Consider the following 20,354-nt stretch of genomic DNA (forward strand, 5'->3'; position numbering starts at 1 on the left):
GAAGAGCAAACCCAAGTCAAAAGATTCTGATGCTAAAAAGCCATCAAGGCCAAAAGAAAAGGGGATTGTGATAAGAGAAAGATCTGCCACAGAGATTCCTAGATCAAGGACTAGATCTCAAACTACTACTGATCCCAAAGACAAGGGAAAAGGAAAAGTTGGGGAGACAGTCAAGAAACAGAAGATGAAGATTCCTCAAATTTTGATGGATCTTGTGTGAAAGATGGTTCAAGTCTTTGATCATGCTGCTGCTGAAGATGAAACAGTTGAAACTCTGAAGAAAAAGAGGATGATAGAAGAATCTAAGACAACCTCTGACATAGCTCAAGTTGTTCAGAGTGAAGAAGTTCAGAACTTAATAAATCCTGAAGATATTTCAGAACAACAAGCTACAGATGAAACTGCAAATCCTGACCAATTCATCAAGACATCAACCTCTGACACTGCTCAAGTTGACATAGACAACTTAACATTAGAAGACAAGAAGAAGCTGCTATGGAACAAGTCTATTCCAGTTCAGCCTAAGACAAATCAGATGTTGAATCAACTTGCAGCATTTGGGGTAAGAGCCAAGCAAGCTAGAGACACTTCTGGATTAGGTTCTGATAGAGAGAAATTCCAGACTGGGATAGAAGTTGTTATTAGAGATCCATTCATATTGACTGACAAGCCATATAAAGAGATCACACAGAAGCACCTTGACAAAGTGCTTTCTGCTCAAGTAGTGATGGATACTCATGATGGTTATGAAGAAAAAGAGAAATTGATCTTATTTCTGATTGATGGCAGAACTTATAGATTACTTGAATCTGATGTGTTGAATAAATCTGTCAAAGAGCTCCAATATATTCATTATCTATTGGAGGTAAATTCTGATGTTACCAGGAAATGGTCTGAATATATTCTGAAGACAATAAGAGATTTACTCAGAATTTTTGGTACAATAATGACAAAGTATACTCTAATGATGACTGAGGATGATGGAAGAGAAATTCTTATGAGGAAGAATTCTGCTAAAGTAGAAGTAATTCTGAAAGGAAGATGCTTATGCTATAATGAAGATTCTACACATCCAAGGGTAATCAGACTGGGAGATGGACTTGAAAGAAATCCAATTTCTGCACTCAGAGTTGGCATATATCAGATTTGTGATACTGAAGATGAAGAACTGCAGCAATTCAAAGCTCAGTTACTTGAAGTTAAAAGAAATGCAGAGACCAAGCTTGTATCAGACTTTGTAAGGAATCATTATAGATTCAGGCTGATTCAGTGAATTTGGTAAAAGATGCATGGACTATAAGTTGTATTTAATTGTGCATATAAACTCTCATTGTATTTGTACTTAAATATTTTTGACATCATCAAATCTGTAAACTTGTATATTTTTATAATTTACAAGTTGAGGGAGATTTTTAGATATATTTTTGATGTCATGTCTAATATGATTTTTTAGTTTCAAAACTTACTATCAGAACTTAACTGAAAATCAGAACTTACTGAAGACAGGAAGTTATCAGAACTTAAGCCATCAGGACTTACATCAGAACTTAAGTGCTTATACACTTCAGGAATGAAAAGCGGCTAATTTACAGGAGATGATCTGGATTAAACAAAAGAAGATATGCTTGGAGAGTTGTACATCTAAAGGACTACAGTAGATAATCTCTGATTGATGTATTTTAGGAAACAGAACATATCATATCAATTAGGAGATATCTTGTAACTATGTAATATATAAACACAGATTAGGGTTTACACTATATGTGTTATCATTCACGAGAATATTATTCATTGTAACCCTAGCAGCTCTTAGTGATATCATACATCACTGATATAGTAGATTAAACCTACTGTAACAGAGTTTGATATATTGAATAAACTTGTTTTCTGTTACATACTTGTGTTTATAATCGAATTGATTGTAGATACTCTATTCAACCCCCTTCTATAGTATCATTGAGGCCTAACAACATATTTAACTACAAGATTTTAATTTACTTTATTCATCACCATAAACAATTTAAGAAAAGCACAAAAACACAAAAACACATTCACCCCTCCTCTGTGTGTGATTCATTATCTAACACTATTCAATAACTTTATAACTTTCGGATAGTTAGTAGTAGTACATTTAAGCATTTCAATCCATGTTTTTCAAGTTTTGCAGCAAAGTCCAATAGCTCAAATATTACAGAATAGGCCAACATTGGCAAAGAAACATAGTATGTTTGAGCTCCCTGCATCTAGAATAGTACCAAACAATAATCCAAACTTAAGTATGAACGATCCAGTTCATTGTTGTGCGAATTTACGATCCCTGTCAAAGTTACACACTAAAGATAAAAAGGCGCAGATTGATACTCGCAAAACTGAAAATTCTACCATGGCTAAGAAAAGAGAACGACGAAATACAGTATCAGTTATAATTCCAGAGACTGAGGATATTGGTGTTCCACTGCCAGATCGTTTCAATCTTACTATATTACTTATTTTATTTGTAGTTCTCTCATTGTTTTTATATGGATATTATACCATTTAAAAATTTTCTGCAGACTGGTTTCCCCGTAATGAAGGTTAGTTATGTCCGATTTTTTATTTTATTTTTAAAGGCATTTCTTTTAGCATATTTTTTGTTGTTTCGGCAAATTTTTATTAAATGAGTATAAAATTCAGAAGGAACCTCTACAAGCAGAGGAAATTTGATGGATGCTTTCAATGATGCAAGTGATGTACCATTGGACGATATGTCGGAATATGAGCAATATGTAACTGGTCATGTCACATACATATAGAGTTTATTCTTCGGATAGTTTGGGAAACATCCATGAAATATGTTTCCTTGATAATTTTACATACTGAATATGTTTACAGATGATGAACTTGATGCAAGTGAGCGCCAAGTTGAAGATTTATCAGATTGTAACGATGATTATATAGATGAGGATTTAGATATATGTCAAATCACTTACACCTATGCACTTTATATAAAGAAATTGATGAAAACATATCATAACAATTTTAAATATTTTTCCAGATTTTTGGAAAGGATACATGAATCTTCGACCACCATCAAAAATATGTGGAAAATGTAAAGCAAGGATGTGGAATGAAGAGAGGAACAACAAATCAAATATAAATAGTCCACCTATGTTAGGTCCCAATTTGTTTGTAGAAGGGGGGGTTGAATGCAAACAATACCGTTTCGTCTAATAAAATGCGGAATAAAATTGTGAAACAAAATTCAAGTTAAATAAAACTTTTATTAAACTTGAAAGGTGTTACAACTACGGTATCGATTACAAGGGATTAATCTCAAATCAATTATTACAAATTTAGAATAAATTCGACATGAACTTTTTCTATTTTTGTAATTAAAAGATCAAATGCTAAAAGCGATTTGAGATTAAGTTCTAGGGATTTTAATCCGCTAGATTGATATACAGGAACAAGATAAGTAATTCTAGTGGTTTGGATTTAACATTAACAAACTAGAATATTTGATCTTGAATAAGCAGATGGATGATGAAATATTTTTCTTTTGTTCTCTGCTTTTATCTTGTTCTGTATGTTGCTGCTCTATTTTTGGATGATATGATCTTCTGCTTCTTTTTCTCTTTTGAAGTAAACAGCCGAATGCAAATGAACTGCAATGACAATCCTTTGAACCAGCATGACTTTCGGTATGACAATTGATTGTCATACCGATTGTTACATAAGTACAATTCAGATTGTCTTGCAAAGATTAATAACAGATTTTTTAAACTAATAAAAATTCTAACAAGACAATCAAATGAATTAGCATGACTTTCGGTATGACTATTGATTGTCATACCGATTGTCATACTAATACAATCAGTTTGCCTTGTTCCAATTTAAATAGATTTTAAACCAATTAAAATTCTGTAATTCCTTAATATTAATTCTAAATTAATTAATCAATTTAATTCAATTAATTAATAAATTAATCCTTGCAGATATAATTTATTTTCTTAATTAAATTATATGACTTAATTAATTAATGGAGAATTAATACTAACCCTGAGCAGCAACCATTCTTCTGACAATCTTCTGAAAGTCACTGAGACTTATGAATCAATTCCGTCACTTCAATGCTGACACTCGATGTACTGTCTGGTTCATGAGTGACTAACTTTCGTGACGTTTCTTCATGTCTTGACTTTGTTGTTCTGATTGAATCCTTGTAATAAATGATACCTTGACGAGATCTCTGTCACTTGATTAAATCCACGATCTTGATTTATATCACTGAGGCATGATCAAATTCTTGAACTTCTTCCAGTGAATCTTCAAGTCTGCAGATGAACAATGTTTCTTTATTCTTTGACAGATGTTACTTTGTGAGATCTCTCTGATGCTTGATCCACTATTTACTTATTACATTCTTATTTGAGTTGAGTTAAATACTCGAATAAACGAGTAGGCTATGACATATGCCTTTCAATCTCCCCCTATTTGCTTGTTAGACAATAACAACAAATACCTAGAGGATAACTCAACTAATCAAATAAGAAAAAGATATGAACAGTAATGTAAAGTAAATAGCAGAAAAGTTCTGGATTATATTTAACATTTTCCAGATTCCAAATGAAATTTACAAGTGAATACAAGATAGATGTTCCTCTAGCCTGAACATATAACTACATTAGACTATCTTGATTCATAACGCTCTAATCATATTACATTGAGTTTTGAGCTAATTGACTTTAGTTGTCTTCTCTTCTGACTTCACCTTCTTCTAAATCTTGAAGCAATTCCTTGTCAAAAACACGATCCTTTTCTGAAGTGAAGCTTGCAGGTCTGACTGGTTGAACTCCAACTGTCTTCAACTTATTCTTGAGTTGATTGTACCTTTTAACATTCTTCTCACAATAAGCTTGAATCAAGTCAGCAGCTTGAGTCTTCAACATGGATGAATATCCAGCAGTTCTCAAATGATGTTCCATCCAGACCAGATGCTTAGCTGAGTAGTCTTTAAGAGATTGTACATCCAGCTGACAGATTTGAAGACAATCAGACTTAAAGAATCTCACTTGATGAGGATTGTTGACCACTTGAGGACTAGCCCTGCTGGCAAACTCTTTAAGCCTTTCCCGAAGAACTTCATTCAACTCAGAGCTTCTTTTCACTTTGTTTAAAAGAACCCAAATCTCTGACAACGAACGATTCTCGAATAGATGAAGTGACACCTTGAATGATCCTTCACTCTGACAATATACAAAAATGCTCATCTCATTTAGGGATCTATCAAAAGCAGCTGTGATCCTTGAGACTTCAGTCTTGATAGCATTCATGTACATGTCATTGTTAGGATTTGATATTTCCAGCTTGTCAAGAAGATGTAAGAACTGCCTATCATTGTTAGTGCATAGCTGAGGCATATCGAGTACTCTCCTAGCTTCATCCCACTTTACACCCATCTTCAGTCTGACATCTCTTCTCCTTTCTTGAGCTTTAATGTCATGAAGATGTTGCTTCTGAAGAGTTTCTGTCCTTTGTATGTCTTTTCTCCTATCAATGATCTGTGAGACCTTCTTGAGTTCAGCTTCTTTTCTTTGCATTTCTGACTGTTCTTTCTGAAATTCTTTCTCAAACCTAGGATCCACTGTATCTTCTTCTTCCCAATCTTCAAAATCACTTTCTTCTTCAGCTTCAAATAACCCATCTTTATCTTCCTGAGCTGGTTCAGTGGGAATGTCAAAAATATCGAAGTCATCCTGTTCTCCACTGTAGCAGGCATCATCAGCCTTTCCTTTATCTCCAGCAGAAGTATCTTTTTCTTTCCCTTTGGAACTACTCCCTCCTTTCTTCTCCCCCTTAGTTGAGGGATCCTCTACAGACTTTCCTTTGAAACCTCCACCACTTCCAGAGCCTGATCCTCCACCAGACGGTCCTTCAAAATGAGCTCTTTGTTCTTCATTAGGGCAATGAGAATTCTTGATCATGTAATATAAGTGCTTCATGCCTTCATTTAGATGTTCCATGCCCGTCTCTATCTTTACAAATCTTGAGTTGTCCAGTGAATGATTCATCTCAACGAGGTCTTCAAGAGAAGTCATTCTTGTATGTAGGGAGCAGAAGTTGGATATGTCATCAGTTGATAAGTTTGGAGTGTCCTGAATAGAATTGAGCTTTGGTATTACAGCAGTCTTTAAATCTGAGATGTCATTCCTTATGATCGCAAGCTGATTGTCGACAGAGGTGGAAGAAGAAGACCGTTCAACCACTTGTGCTTTGAATGCTTGAGCTTCAGCTTGACTTTTGGCAAGTTCTTCTTTCAGGGCAGCAATCTGAGCTAACAGGTTGACAGTATCAGTGTTTGTGTGTGCTCTCACCTGAAGTTCACTCATATTTGGTTCACTCATCTCACGTGCATGTGTTTCTCTCAATATGATTGCTCGTGAGGAGTCTTCCAATTGCTGTCCTTGGGTACCTGCATTAAAAATCACCCTAGCCTCTTCAAGAGAGGTCAGTGGTGGTGCAATGGGAATTCGCGAGTCCCGATCCTCAGTCAATGCTATCAAATCTTTTGGAATAGATGTCTGAATTGCTTCAGGGATAGATTGACCGAGTTGCCCTCCACTTTCTCCAGATAAATCTGCGAGTGGAGAATCCCATAAGGGAGCCAGAGTTGTTGGATCTGGGAGGGGAGAAAATGACTCTATTAAAGATGGCGGAGAGTCAGATTTTCCCTCTGAAGCATGTGAATGCTCTTCTGCCGTAACTATGGCAGGCACTGTAACCGACTCGACGTGCACTCCTCGCTGGGTGTCCTGAGTTTTATCTGGGGAAGTGTATGGTTCCATTGTGAGTAATGGAATTGTGCTTGACTCAGTACAAGATGCCATGGCCCGATGGCGAATTTCAATAGATGCATCCTGTTGAGAGAATGCCTCTAGTAACTGTTCATTGGCCATTTCAAAGTCCATGTCCTGTTGGGAGGACAAGGATGGGCTTTCAGATGCCTCAGAATAGGTTTTTCTTTTCTTAGGAGGAGGCAGAGCTGAGGGTTCACTCATATTTAACATTGTACTACTTCCTAGTAATCTTCTGGGTAACATTTTAGACAGTGGGGGAGAGGGTGAGATAGAATGAGACTCTGTGTTTGGCTCTATGACCTGGGATTGAAGCTGTGGTTCTACAACTTCATGGTCAGCCCTATCAACCACTGAGGGTCTGTTAACAGAAGTAGGAAGAGAGTGAGAGTGAGAGTGAGAAGTTACTACCTGTAATGGAAGAGCCTGGGTGGCTTGAACCACTGGAGGTTGAGGTTGCTGTTCATGGCCGGGAAGATTAAAAATAGGCAAGGGAATATAATTGGCCATGAAAGCAGATACAAGTACTGGTACTTGCATAAATTTGAAGGTTGTGTCTTGGCGAGTGTAAATCTTTTTGCTAACTGGTGGGGGTTCAGTTACAGCAGAGTTAGCAAAAAGTGCTTTGTGTTCAGGGGTGAGTAGATGATCTGCTATGAGCATAAGAAAACGAGCATAGTAACATGATACCCTACGATTTGTAGAATGATCACGTAAAGCAGAAGTTAGACGTCTCAGGAGAATGGGAAAAAGTAGTTTGCCAAAATTGATCCTTTGATTGAAAACAACCGCAAGACCAATATACTGCAGGGTGGAAGTAATGTTATGAAAATTAGATTTTGTGCAGTTGGCAAACACTTTGGAAAGGGTATCGAAGAATATATCCCATTCAGACACCAAATTTGATTTAGAAAGTTTGGTTAAATTGATCACCCCCTGATAGTGAATGGCATTGAAAAAATTTGTGATATCATTTTCAGAGGGTAAATTACAGAAATTGTCTAGTGGAAAATTTAAAGCACGATTGACGACTGTTTCATCAACTACATACTGTGTGTTTGCGATGGTGAATGAAAAAGATTTTGAATCAACAGCCACAGTAGAAGTTGTGCAAATTAGTCTAAGTAGATCGACGTTTAAAATCACATTTGATTTAATAGCAGAGCTAACAATCGAATGATCATTTAAAAATCTAATCCAAGGCTTAAATTTTTCAACATCACATCTTTCCGGATTGAAATAACCAACTTGATTATGCGCGACAATTTGGAAATTGAGAGCCATTTTTTTAAAGAATAATAATAAGACACAAGCTTATCAGAATTTTAAGAATAATATTAAGAAAATTCGAATTAATTAAATTAATTTAATAATTCGAATTAAATTAATTATAATCGAAAAATTTAGACAGAAATGTATCTCGTTAAAATTCTTAACTCACAAGCACAATTTTGATACACCAAAAGACACAAGTAAGAAATTAAAATTAAAATGGAATTTGAAGGGGCAACTTGATTTATAATAATTTTTATTAATTTAAGAAAATTTCAGCAGCACTTCTTTATGTATATACTTGTATGTATATATCACAAAGTGATGATTAAGTGTGCTGAGTAAAAACTCGAGCAAAGAAATGAATCAGATTTTTGGTTTGGTTTTGATCTTGTTCGAGGAGAGAGAAGAGAGTAAAAGAGAGTAAACTGTTAGAAATTTTTAAAGAAATGAACTGCTATATTGAAAATGGTTGAAAACAAAGCAGTACAAGCCTTATATAACAGCTGGTATGACAATCCGGGATTGTCATACCGATTGTCATACCAGGCAAAAAGAAGGAAAATAAAACAAATAAAAAGAGTATTAAAAATATAACTGGTATGACAATCTGATAGTCATACCGATTGTCATACCAGTACAAAATAATTCTGATATTAATTTTATTACTGGCATGACAATCAATAGTCCTACCGATTGTCTTGCCAGTTATAAAATTAATCTGATATTTTAAAATAAGCAATCATTATATACTAAAATGATTTTCAGCAAGACAATTTTAATTGTCTTGCCGATAGTCTTTGCAGTATTAAAATACAATGAATATGTACAGACATCTAATTAAATACTGAACCTTCATTTCAAAAATAGTAAAACTGAAATAGTAAAACTTATAATTTTTACAGAAACAAAGATAATATATATTACATAGAAATAAGCAAGAAATATGATAAAATGATAAAATAAATTTGCAAATGAATTTTTCATTTATGAAAAAAATTTATTTGTAAATTCATTCAAGAACAGATTCCAGATATTAATTAAGTTAATCACTAAAACTATTTAACATGCCCAATTTACCAACTAATCTGGTAAATGTGGATTCGTCAAGTGGTTTAGTGAAAATATCTGCTATTTGTTCTTCTGTTGGAACAAAAAATAGTTCAACAGTACCATTCATGACGTGCTCTCTAATAAAATGATACCTGATGTCAATGTGCTTTGTCCTCGAGTGCTGCACAGGGTTGTTGGTGATGGCTATTGCACTTGTATTGTCACATAAAATAGGAATCTTGTTCAATACAGAGCCATAGTCTCGTAGTTGGTTCCTAATCCACAAGATCTGAGCACAGCAGCTTCCAGCAGCAATATATTCAGCCTCGGCCGTTGAGTTGGAAACTGTTTGCTGTTTCTTGCTGTACCATGAGACTAGCCTGCTTCCTAAGAATTGACAACTTCCTGAGGTGCTTTTCCTATCAACAACACTTCCTGCATAATCTGAATCTGTATATCCGACAAGGTTAAAACCAGATTCTTTAGGGTACCAAATACCTAGATTTGGTGTTCCCTTAAGATATCTTAAGATTCGTTTAACAGCAACGAGATGAATATCTCTAGGATCCGCTTGGAACCTTGCACATAAACATGTAGCATACATAATATCTGGTCTACTTGCAGTAAGATAGAGTAACGAGCCAATCATACCTCTGTAGCTTGTGACATCTACCTTAATGGAGTTTTCACATGGTCCAAGCTTGACAGCTGTAGTTGATGGAGTCCTTGCTGATGCAGAATCCTCTAGATTGTACTTTTTGAGGAGTTCCTTGAGATACTTGGATTGACAAATAAATGTTCCATCTAACCTTTGATTTACTTGTAATCCAAGAAAGAACTTCAGCTCTCCCATCATGCTCATTTCAAACTTGCTGTGCATTAACTTAGCAAATCTCTTACAGAGATTATCATTAGTAGACCCAAATATTATATCATCCACATAGACTTGGACTAATATAGTATCATTCTTATGTTTTTTAGAAAAGAGAGTTTTGTCTATGACACCTCTAATAAAGCTATTTTCAATAAGAAATTCAGAGAGAGTGTCATACCATTTTCTTGGTGACTGTTTTAGCCCATAGATAGCCTTGAAAAGAAAGAAGACAAAATCCATATGATCTGGATCTTCAAAACCAGGAGGTTGCTCTACATATACCTCTTCATCCAGCTTTCCATTCAGAAAGGCGCTCTTGACATCCATTTGATAAACTTTAAAGTTTGAAAATGCTGCGAATGCCAGAAATATCCTGATGGCCTCAAGTCTAGCCACTGGAGCATAGGTTTCATCATAATCAATACCTTCAGCTTGAGAATACCCTTTAGCTACCAGTCTTGCCTTGTTCCTTGTAACCACACCATCTTCATCCAGTTTATTCCTGAAGACCCACCTTGTACCAACAGCTTTCTTGTGTACAGGCCTAGGTACCAGTTTCCAGACTTGTTGACTTTCAAACTGATTGAGTTCATCTTGCATAGCAATCACCCAATCTGGATCAGTTAGTGCTTCTTCAATTTTCTTAGGTTCTATCTCAGAAAGAAATCCTGAGAACAGACACTCATTTTGAGTAGCACGTCTAGTTCTGACTCCAACATCTGGATCACCAATAATCAACTCAAAAGGGTGAGCTTTATTCCAGACTGTCTGTCTTGGAAGATTTGATCTTGATGATTCGCCTTGAAATTCATTGTGATGTTGTGTCCTACTAGATGATCCTTCAGCATCTCCCCCTGAGTTGTTGCCATGTTGACTTGAAGATTCTCCGTCAGTAGCAGTGGTATCTCCATTGTTTCCAGAGTTTCCATCACTATTACCTTGAGTATTATCAGGATTAACAGGTTCTTCAACAGCAACAACCTCAGGTTCTTGACCATGTTCTGACTCTGAATCTGACATATCATCAAACTTCAGTTTCTCAGAAGGATCTTCAGTTTGGATACTAGGGAGTTTAGTGTCATCAAAAGTAACATTGACACTTTCAGTTACTTTGTGTTGATCAATGATATACACTCTATATGATCTTCTTCCATATCCAACAAAAATACCCTCATATGCCTTTGCCTCGAACTTACCACGACGATCATCTCCATCCTTGAGCACGAAGCATCTGGCACCAAATACATGAAAGTATTTGATAGAAGGTTTCTGTTCATTCAAAATCTCATAAGGAGTTTTCATGAAGTCTTTGTTGATTAGAGTTCGATTCTGAGTATAACATGCAGTATTGACAGCTTCAGCCCAAAAGTACATTGGAAGACCTGATTCATTTAACATCGTTCTTGCAGCTTCAATCAATGTACGATTCTTCCTTTCTACCACTCCATTTTGCTGAGGGGTTCTAGGAGCTGAAAATTGTCTGGTAATCCCTTTGTCTGTACAGAATCCATTTAGAAGTGCATTCTTAAATTCTGTTCCATTATCTGACCTTATTGCTCTAACAGGGACGTTAGAATCTAACTCAATCATCTTGATATGATCAATCACAACTTGTGGTGTTTCATCCTTAGAGTGAAGAAATAAAACCCACGTATACTTGGAATAGTCATCAACTATCACAAGACAGTAACACTTCTTTGACATAGAAAGGATATTAACTGGACCAAATAAATCCATGTGCAATAATTGCAGAACACCAGTTATGGAAGATGTGTCAGTGCCTTTGTGACTTGCTTTCTTTGACTTTCCTTTCTGGCAAGCCTCACATAGTCCTTCTGGAGAGAATTCCAGCTGAGGCAGACCTCTTACCAATTCTCTTTTGACAAGAGAATTCATTGTCTTGAAATTGAGATGGGAAAGTCTCTTGTGCCATAGCCAACTCTCATTTGACGATGCTTTTGCATAGAAACAATTGACTTCAAGATTGCTTCCAGAGTTCATGTCAGCTACGAACAGATTTCCTTTCCGTATTCCCATTAAGGAGGGTTTTTCACTTTTCTTGTGCAGAATCTGACACTTCAGCTTGTCGAATAAAACATTGTAGCCGTTGTCACAGAACTGACTAATGCTAAGCAGATTGTGTTCAAGTCCTTGCACAAGATATACATTTTCAATGATAACATTTCCAGCTTGCAAACAGCCATATCCCTCCGTTAAACCTTTGCTGTTATCTCCAAAGGTAACCACTGGGCCAGCTTTCTCAACCACATTTGATAGCAGGGCTCTATCTCCGGTCATATGTCTTGACGATCCACTGTCAAGAATCCACACTACCGGTTGTACCTGTTTAATGCCCTGCAATACAAATGGATTAGAACTTCTTCGGAACCCAAGCTTGGCTGGGTCCGGCATACTTGTAAAATTGGCCTTTATCAGGCAAAACAACATTCTTAATTTCACTATTCTCAACATTCTCAATGACTGAACATTTGACCTTTAAAACAGCCTTATCAGATTTATGTTTAGGCTTAGGCACAAATGTCTCCTTTCTAACTTTAGGAGGACTAGCAGTCTTAGACCTATCATGCTTTCTATTATTCACATGCTGACGAGGAGTAGTCTTATCATTAGAAGCATGCTTACCATTAAAATAAGCAAACAACAGATTAAAAGCACAAGACATACAATCAGGAACACCACATGCTTTATGAGAAGGATTAACAATAGGCAACTTATGCATGGTAGACATGGCATTTGTGCTATCCAACTCATGTGTGTCTGAGTTAGTCTCAGTTGCTTTCACAACCTTGACTGGAACTTTTGACACACTTGACTTGGAGACAGTTTTCCCATTAGCATTATCTTCAGCACGAATTTCTTCTTGAATAATAAAAGAAGTCTCATCAAATGGTTCAGCAATTGATTCCTTATAGAGGGGTTCATCAACACCCTTAAGCACATGTGGTACTTCCCTGCCTTTAGCACATACATGAGGAGGGGAGTTTATGCCTAATTTTCCAATAGCAGCATTGTAATCATAACCTATTCCATGTGTTTGATTAACAGCTTGCTTATTGTAAAACTCTTTGGACTTCGAACAAGAATTAAAGTAAGCTTTAACCTTAGCCTCAAGACCGGTGATCTTGTCTTTGAGAATAGTTTCGAGTTGTCTATAACAGTCAACTCTATTCTCTAGAAAAGATACTTGGTCTTTAAGTTTATCTTGATTAATGTGCACAAGTCTTAATTCATTGACCTCTTTCTCAAGGTCTTTGATTTGTTGATTTAACAATTCATTATCACGACGAGCACAATCTAAGTTACCTCTTAGATGATAAACCATTTCAGCATCAGAAAGTTTTACCTCTTTTCTTGACGATGAGGTGCTTGCATCACTAGCCATGAGAGCAAGATTCCCAACTTCTTCATCTTCACTGTCAGTATCATCCCAACTTCTTCCCTTTGCCAGGTACGCCCTTTCAGATTTACTCTTCTGATTAGAATCATAAGAGTTCTTCCTTGCCTGTTTTGGCTTTCTGCATTCTGTGGCAAAGTGTCCCAACTCATTACAGTTGAAGCATCGGATGGTGCTTCGATCAACCATCCCTGTTTTATACCCACCACTGCTGGTGTTAGAGGATGAAGATCCACCTTTCTGGAATCTGTTGTAGTTGGACTTGTACTTGAACTTGGGATTCCTTTTGAATCTGACATTTGAGAATCTCTTGACAATCAGGGCCATTGACTCATCCTCCAATTGCTCCAGTTCTTCCAAGGAATAATAATCATCTCCTGATTGATTGGTAGTAGGAGAATCAAATTCTGCTACTATAACATTGTCTTCAACCTTGGAAGACTGTACCATTCTGTCTGACTGTTGAGATTGTTGTTGATATAGTGGTTGTTGTTGTTGTTGTTCATCAGCTACCAGAGCAGTAGACGTGCTGACCACCCTTCCTTTCCCGTAAACCTCCTTCTGCTGAATCTGCTCCAACTCATAAGTCTTTAACACACCATAGAGCCTTTCCAAAGAAATCTCACTCAGATCTCTTGCTTCTCTTATGGCAGTGATTCTATGTTCGAGATGAGTTGGCAGTGTCAAAAGGAACTTTTTGTTGACCTCCCTGATGGAATAGTATTTACCATTAATGTTCAGGTTATTGATCAATGCATTGTACCTCTCAAACACTTCAGTGATTCCTTCTCCTGGATTGGATTTAAAGTATTCATACTCAGAGGTTAGGATTTCTAGTTTGTTCTCCCTAACTTCCTCTGTGCCTTCATTAATAATCTCAATAGTTTCCCAGATATGTTTGGAATCTTTACAATTCATCACATGTCTATTCATTAGGGGATTAAGGGAATCTACTAAGATTAATTGAAGGCTAGCATCCAGGGAAGCTTCTTCTATTTCAGCAGGAGAGAAGTCCTCAGGATCCTTCACATAAGTTCTCGCTTGGGTGATCACCACATCATTCTCTATTACCTCTGGTTCAATAACCATAGGAATTTTTGGACCCTTCTTCAACACTTGCAAATATTTGGGATTAGCAACCTGTAAAAACAGTAGCATCTTCTTCTTCCACATCACATAATTTTCTTTATCGAAAAGTGGAATTTTAACGGTTCCAACTTTTTGTGTAGTCATAATGAATTTTTGAGTGAATAAAAATTCAAGAAGTGAAAGAAACACAAAAGTCTAGGATCTTGATTTGTACGTTAATCAGAAGGCTCTGATACCAATTGTTAGGTCCCAATTTGTTTGTAGAAGGGGGGGTTGAATGCAAACAATACCGTTTCGTCTAATAAAATGCGGAATAAAATTGTGAAACAAAATTCAAGTTAAATAAAACTTTTATTAAACTTGAAAGGTGTTACAACTACGGTATCGATTACAAGGGATTAATCTCAAATCAATTATTACAAATTTAGAATAAATTCGACATGAACTTTTTCTATTTTTGTAATTAAAAGATCAAATGCTAAAAGCGATTTGAGATTAAGTTCTAGGGATTTTAATCCGCTAGATTGATATACAGGAACAAGATAAGTAATTCTAGTGGTTTGGATTTAACATTAACAAACTAGAATATTTGATCTTGAATAAGCAGATGGATGATGAAATATTTTTCTTTTGTTCTCTGCTTTTATCTTGTTCTGTATGTTGCTGCTCTATTTTTGGATGATATGATCTTCTGCTTCTTTTTCTCTTTTGAAGTAAACAGCCGAATGCAAATGAACTGCAATGACAATCCTTTGAACCAGCATGACTTTCGGTATGACAATTGATTGTCATACCGATTGTTACATAAGTACAATTCAGATTGTCTTGCAAAGATTAATAACAGATTTTTTAAACTAATAAAAATTCTAACAAGACAATCAAATGAATTAGCATGACTTTCGGTATGACTATTGATTGTCATACCGATTGTCATACTAATACAATCAGTTTGCCTTGTTCCAATTTAAATAGATTTTAAACCAATTAAAATTCTGTAATTCCTTAATATTAATTCTAAATTAATTAATCAATTTAATTCAATTAATTAATAAATTAATCCTTGCAGATATAATTTATTTTCTTAATTAAATTATATGACTTAATTAATTAATGGAGAATTAATACTAACCCTGAGCAGCAACCATTCTTCTGACAATCTTCTGAAAGTCACTGAGACTTATGAATCAATTCCGTCACTTCAATGCTGACACTCGATGTACTGTCTGGTTCATGAGTGACTAACTTTCGTGACGTTTCTTCATGTCTTGACTTTGTTGTTCTGATTGAATCCTTGTAATAAATGATACCTTGACGAGATCTCTGTCACTTGATTAAATCCACGATCTTGATTTATATCACTGAGGCATGATCAAATTCTTGAACTTCTTCCAGTGAATCTTCAAGTCTGCAGATGAACAATGTTTCTTTATTCTTTGACAGATGTTACTTTGTGAGATCTCTCTGATGCTTGATCCACTATTTACTTATTACATTCTTATTTGAGTTGAGTTAAATACTCGAATAAACGAGTAGGCTATGACATATGCCTTTCAACCTACATTCTCAATTTGATGCAAGAATGGTCAGCTTGAACTTTCCAAAGAACGTCCTCCTCCTCCTTGGTCTATTATTTGCTTTCTGAAGGTAAAAAGACTGCTCATTTCCTGAAAAAATAAGGACGTACAACTCCTTATTTCAATTTACCTCACTTGGAGGTAAAATAGATCGTAAAATCAACAATGGAGGAGGTCCGTAATGTTTTAAGCTGAATGGACAAAATTATCATTTGATTGGAAGTCTTAAACCAAAGGATGGACAATCACCAAAGTTTGCTCAACTCTATGTGTATGACACTGACAATGAAATCCAGAATCGGATGGACGCGGTCCCTGGATTTGATGGTCTTGATCCAGAGATAGTCGAAGGCTTCTTAAAGATGTTGGATGAGAATAATAAGCTCTCTGAAGGATTCCGTTATGCACGTGATCATTATTCCAGAAACAGATGATTTCAGTTTGATTTTGGTGTCTTCACAGGCTGCATCCGGCAGAAAAAAATCAGGTTGGACCATCCAATGAAGTAACTGTGTTATTATTGGTGACAGTGATGATACATGTCCATTCAGAGACATTGTAGTTCACACAAAGCAAAAATATCTTAATAGAGTTTATGAAATATGCAAGCATTTCATGTCTCTGCAGTATCCGTTACTTTTTCCGTATAGTGATGATGGATTCCATCTCAATATACCGTTGAAAAGTAAGAAGCAGAATATGCCTGCTGAACCGGTTAATGATCAGCATCCTGATGAAACCAGACATAGAATTACAGTCACAATGAGGGAATACTATGCCTATAAGCTTATAATACATCCCGATAAAGGTATTATCCGTTACACTTTATTTAATGTTAAATCTTATTTTTTTATTTCATACATTATACTATTTATGTTGTTTTAGGAATGAATCTATATATTGGTGGTCGTCTTTGGAAAAAATTTGTTGTCGACGCATTTGCTGCAGTAGAACATTACAGATTGGACTGTATTAGAAACCACCAAAGCAACATTCGTTCAGATTTTTACAGGTTTATTCATGATTCCCTTGCAAAAGGTGATACAAATCCTAGAAAAATTGGTAAGAATGTCATATTACCAGCAACCCATACAGGTTCTCAACGGTACATGAACCAGTATTTTAAAGATTTTTTGGCTATTTGTCGTACGATTGGACATCCATCATTATTCTTGACAATGAAATGTAATACTCAATGGCCGGAAATTAAACAAATGATGGAATATCTTCTCGGAGTGGATGTAGCTAACAAACCAGATGTGATAGCTATAGTATTTAAGCTGAAACTTGATCAACTCCTAGACCTTATAAAGAAAAAGAACTATTTCGGCAAATGCATTGGAGGTTAGGCACAATTTTTTAAATTTGCATGACAACACTAATTATGTCTAAACAATATAAATTTAAAAGTAGACTTTTACACATTTAACACAATTATTTTTAATTTTTTTTATTTTTAATATCAGTCTTGCATGTTATTGAGTTCCAAAAGCATGGACTTCCTCATCGCCATATGTTAATATGGTTGCACCTGCAAAGCAGGCCACAAAATATGCAACAGATTGATGAATTGATATCTTCCGAAATACTAGACAAAAATATGGATCATATCGGCTACAATGTAGTTCAAGCGTATATGATACATGAAACATGTGGTAAAGATTTTTCATATTCTCCGTGTATGGTGAAAGGAAACCATGGACGTCATTTTCCTAAAAAGTAAGTGTGTGTTAAAAATTTGGTAATCCAAGCATGGATTTAATTTTTAATTGAATAATGCAATTTATCATTTAAGTAGAAACATGCATTGCTTAATTTAGACTTTTTTTCTCTGCTTAAAGGTATAATGCAAACACTTTCTTCGATGATTGTGGATTTCCTGTGTATCGTAGAAGGCGGACAGAAGAAAGTGTTTTGAAAAAAGGAGTTCTTCTTGAAAACCAGTATATTGTATCGTACAATAGAGATTTGTTGTTGCGCTTTCATTGTCATATAAATCTCGAGGTTTGTAACTCCTCGCGATCTTTGCAATATCTTTTTAAATACTGCTTGAAAGGTCATGATACTGCCATAATGATTCTTCAAAAAGAAAATAAAAGATATACCGGAAAAATCCACTACCAAAGAAAAGTCAATAGATGAGATCATAAATTTCCTTGATGGTCGTTATATATGTGCGTCAGAAGCAGCTTGGAGATTACTAGGTTTTGACATACACCATCATTTCCCTTCTGTTGAGCTCTTACCGGTACACATGGAAGATGACAAAAATGTTTCGTTTAAGCCACACCATGATCTTTGAGATGTTTTTGAAAGAGCCAAAATTCGATTTAACAAACTTGAAGGCTGGTTTGAAGCAAATGAAACTTTCCCAAAGGCGAGACAATACATTTATACTGAATTTCCAACATATTTTACTTGGAAGGCGGACTTATGTAAATGGAAATTTCGGCAACATGGTCAGGTGTTTGGTCGATTATCAGACGTTCACTCGCATTACGGTGAAACCTTTTTTTGAGGATGTTACTCATGCACATCAAAGGTGCCACATCATACCAAGATCTCAAGACCGTCAATGGAATTGTTTATAATTCTTTTCGAGAAGCGTGTGACGCACTTGAACTTCTAAAGGATGATAGACAATGGGATGTTGCTATGTCAGAAAATGCAGTTCATGCAATGCCACGTCAATGTAGGCAGTTATTTATGCATATATTATCAAACAATCAGGTTGTTGACACTTTAAAACTATGGGAGAAACATTGGGAATCCATGTCTGAGGATATTCTGTTGATCAGAAGACGGATAACCAACAACAATGAACTGCATCTTAATCAATCAGATATTCTGAATTATTCTTGGGTAGGTATTTTCTAAATTGTTAAAAGTTGAACAAACTTCATTTTTAAAGGTATACCATACAGTTAACCTGTTAATTTTTTCATTAATTCTGATTTATAAATACATTGCAGAAATTGAAAAATACTTTAACGATGTTGGCAAAAGTCTTAAAGATTACAACTCGATGCCTTTTCCTGATGACAACTTTATGCATGGACTTGATAACAGATTATTGTCTGATGAACTTTCTTACATCAAGGAACAAGAGCATGACGAACATGACAAACTTTACCGCACACTTAATAAAGAGCAGCTTCATGACTACGCTTCTATTATTGATAACATTGAAAATGGAAAAGGAGGTGTTTTCTTTGTATACGACAGTGAAGGATGTGGAAAAACTTTCATGTGGAATACTCTTTGCTGTAAACTCCGTAGTGTTGGAAAGGTCGTTCTTCCTGTTGCCTCTTCCGACATCGCAGCTACGCTGCTTCCCGGGGGAAGAACAGCTCATTCAAGGTTTCACATTCCGTTGAAGGTTGATGAGTACTTGGTTTCCGGAATCAAGCATGGTAATGAACTTGGTGAATTATTGAAGCATACCAGTTTGATTATAAAGGATGAAGCTCCGATGCAGCACCAACATGCTACCAAAAGTGTGGATCGCAATTTACGAGATATTATAACGTTATTGGATCCTGAAAGAGCCAGCCCACCATTTGGCGGTATAACTATTATTTTTGAAGGAGACTTTCGGCAAATCCTCCCCGTGATACCAAAAGCTTCAAGAGCATAGGTTGTGAGTGCTTCTTTAAATAGTTCAAAGATATGGGATCATTGTGGGGTATTCTTACTAGAAAAAAATATGCGTCTGTGCTATGGGAAAACAGAACAAGAAAAACATGAAATTGCAGAATTTAGGAAGTGGGTCCTTAATATGGGTAATGGTATGCTTCCTAGTGTTCATCCAGATGATATAATCAGTGATCCGGAAGTAGTGATTCCGGATAAATTTCTGATTAGAGCAAGAGAGAACCCACTAAAGGCTGTTGTTGACGTAGTTTATCCCGATCTTGCAAAAAACATAAAGAATGCTGACTACTTGAGGGAAAGCTCAATTCTTACTCCAACGAATTCCATTGTGGGTGATATAAATTCATACATTCTTGATCAGGTTCCAGGAAAGGAGCACTCATATTTTAGTCAAGATTCCTTGGTAGACAGTGAATGTGATAACAATGATTTTGGTTCTGCTTTTCCCATTGAATACTTGAATTCCATTAATATACCTTGCCTGCCAAAACATTATTTGAAAATTAAAGAAGGATCTGTTATTATGCTCATGAGAAACCTCAATCAGATAATGGGACTATGTAATGGAACAAGAATGATTATCAAAAGGT

General features: G+C 35.7%; 2 protein-coding genes across 2 annotated transcripts; both read left to right on the top strand.

The window, feature by feature from the left end:
* Positions 1-2,224: 2,224 nt before the first annotated feature.
* Positions 2,225-18,412, top strand: LOC141689212 (uncharacterized). Its single transcript, XM_074493463.1, has 9 exons — positions 2,225-2,465; positions 2,553-2,573; positions 2,674-2,765; positions 2,872-2,889; positions 16,738-16,918; positions 16,996-17,454; positions 17,577-17,829; positions 17,952-18,114; positions 18,200-18,412. Exons 1-9 carry the CDS (start codon positions 2,225-2,227, stop codon positions 18,410-18,412), a joined length of 1,641 nt encoding a protein of 546 aa, XP_074349564.1.
* A 227-nt stretch (positions 18,413-18,639) lies between these two features.
* Positions 18,640-19,747, top strand: LOC141689279 (uncharacterized). Its single transcript, XM_074493561.1, has 2 exons — positions 18,640-18,976; positions 19,083-19,747. The coding sequence occupies exons 1-2, from the start codon at positions 18,640-18,642 to the stop codon at positions 19,745-19,747; spliced, it is 1,002 nt and encodes a 333-aa protein (XP_074349662.1).
* The last annotated feature ends 607 nt before the right edge of the window (positions 19,748-20,354 follow it).

This window comes from Apium graveolens, chromosome 1, assembly GCF_009905375.1.
Source record: "Apium graveolens cultivar Ventura chromosome 1, ASM990537v1, whole genome shotgun sequence".
Taxonomy (NCBI): Eukaryota; Viridiplantae; Streptophyta; class Magnoliopsida; order Apiales; family Apiaceae; genus Apium; species Apium graveolens.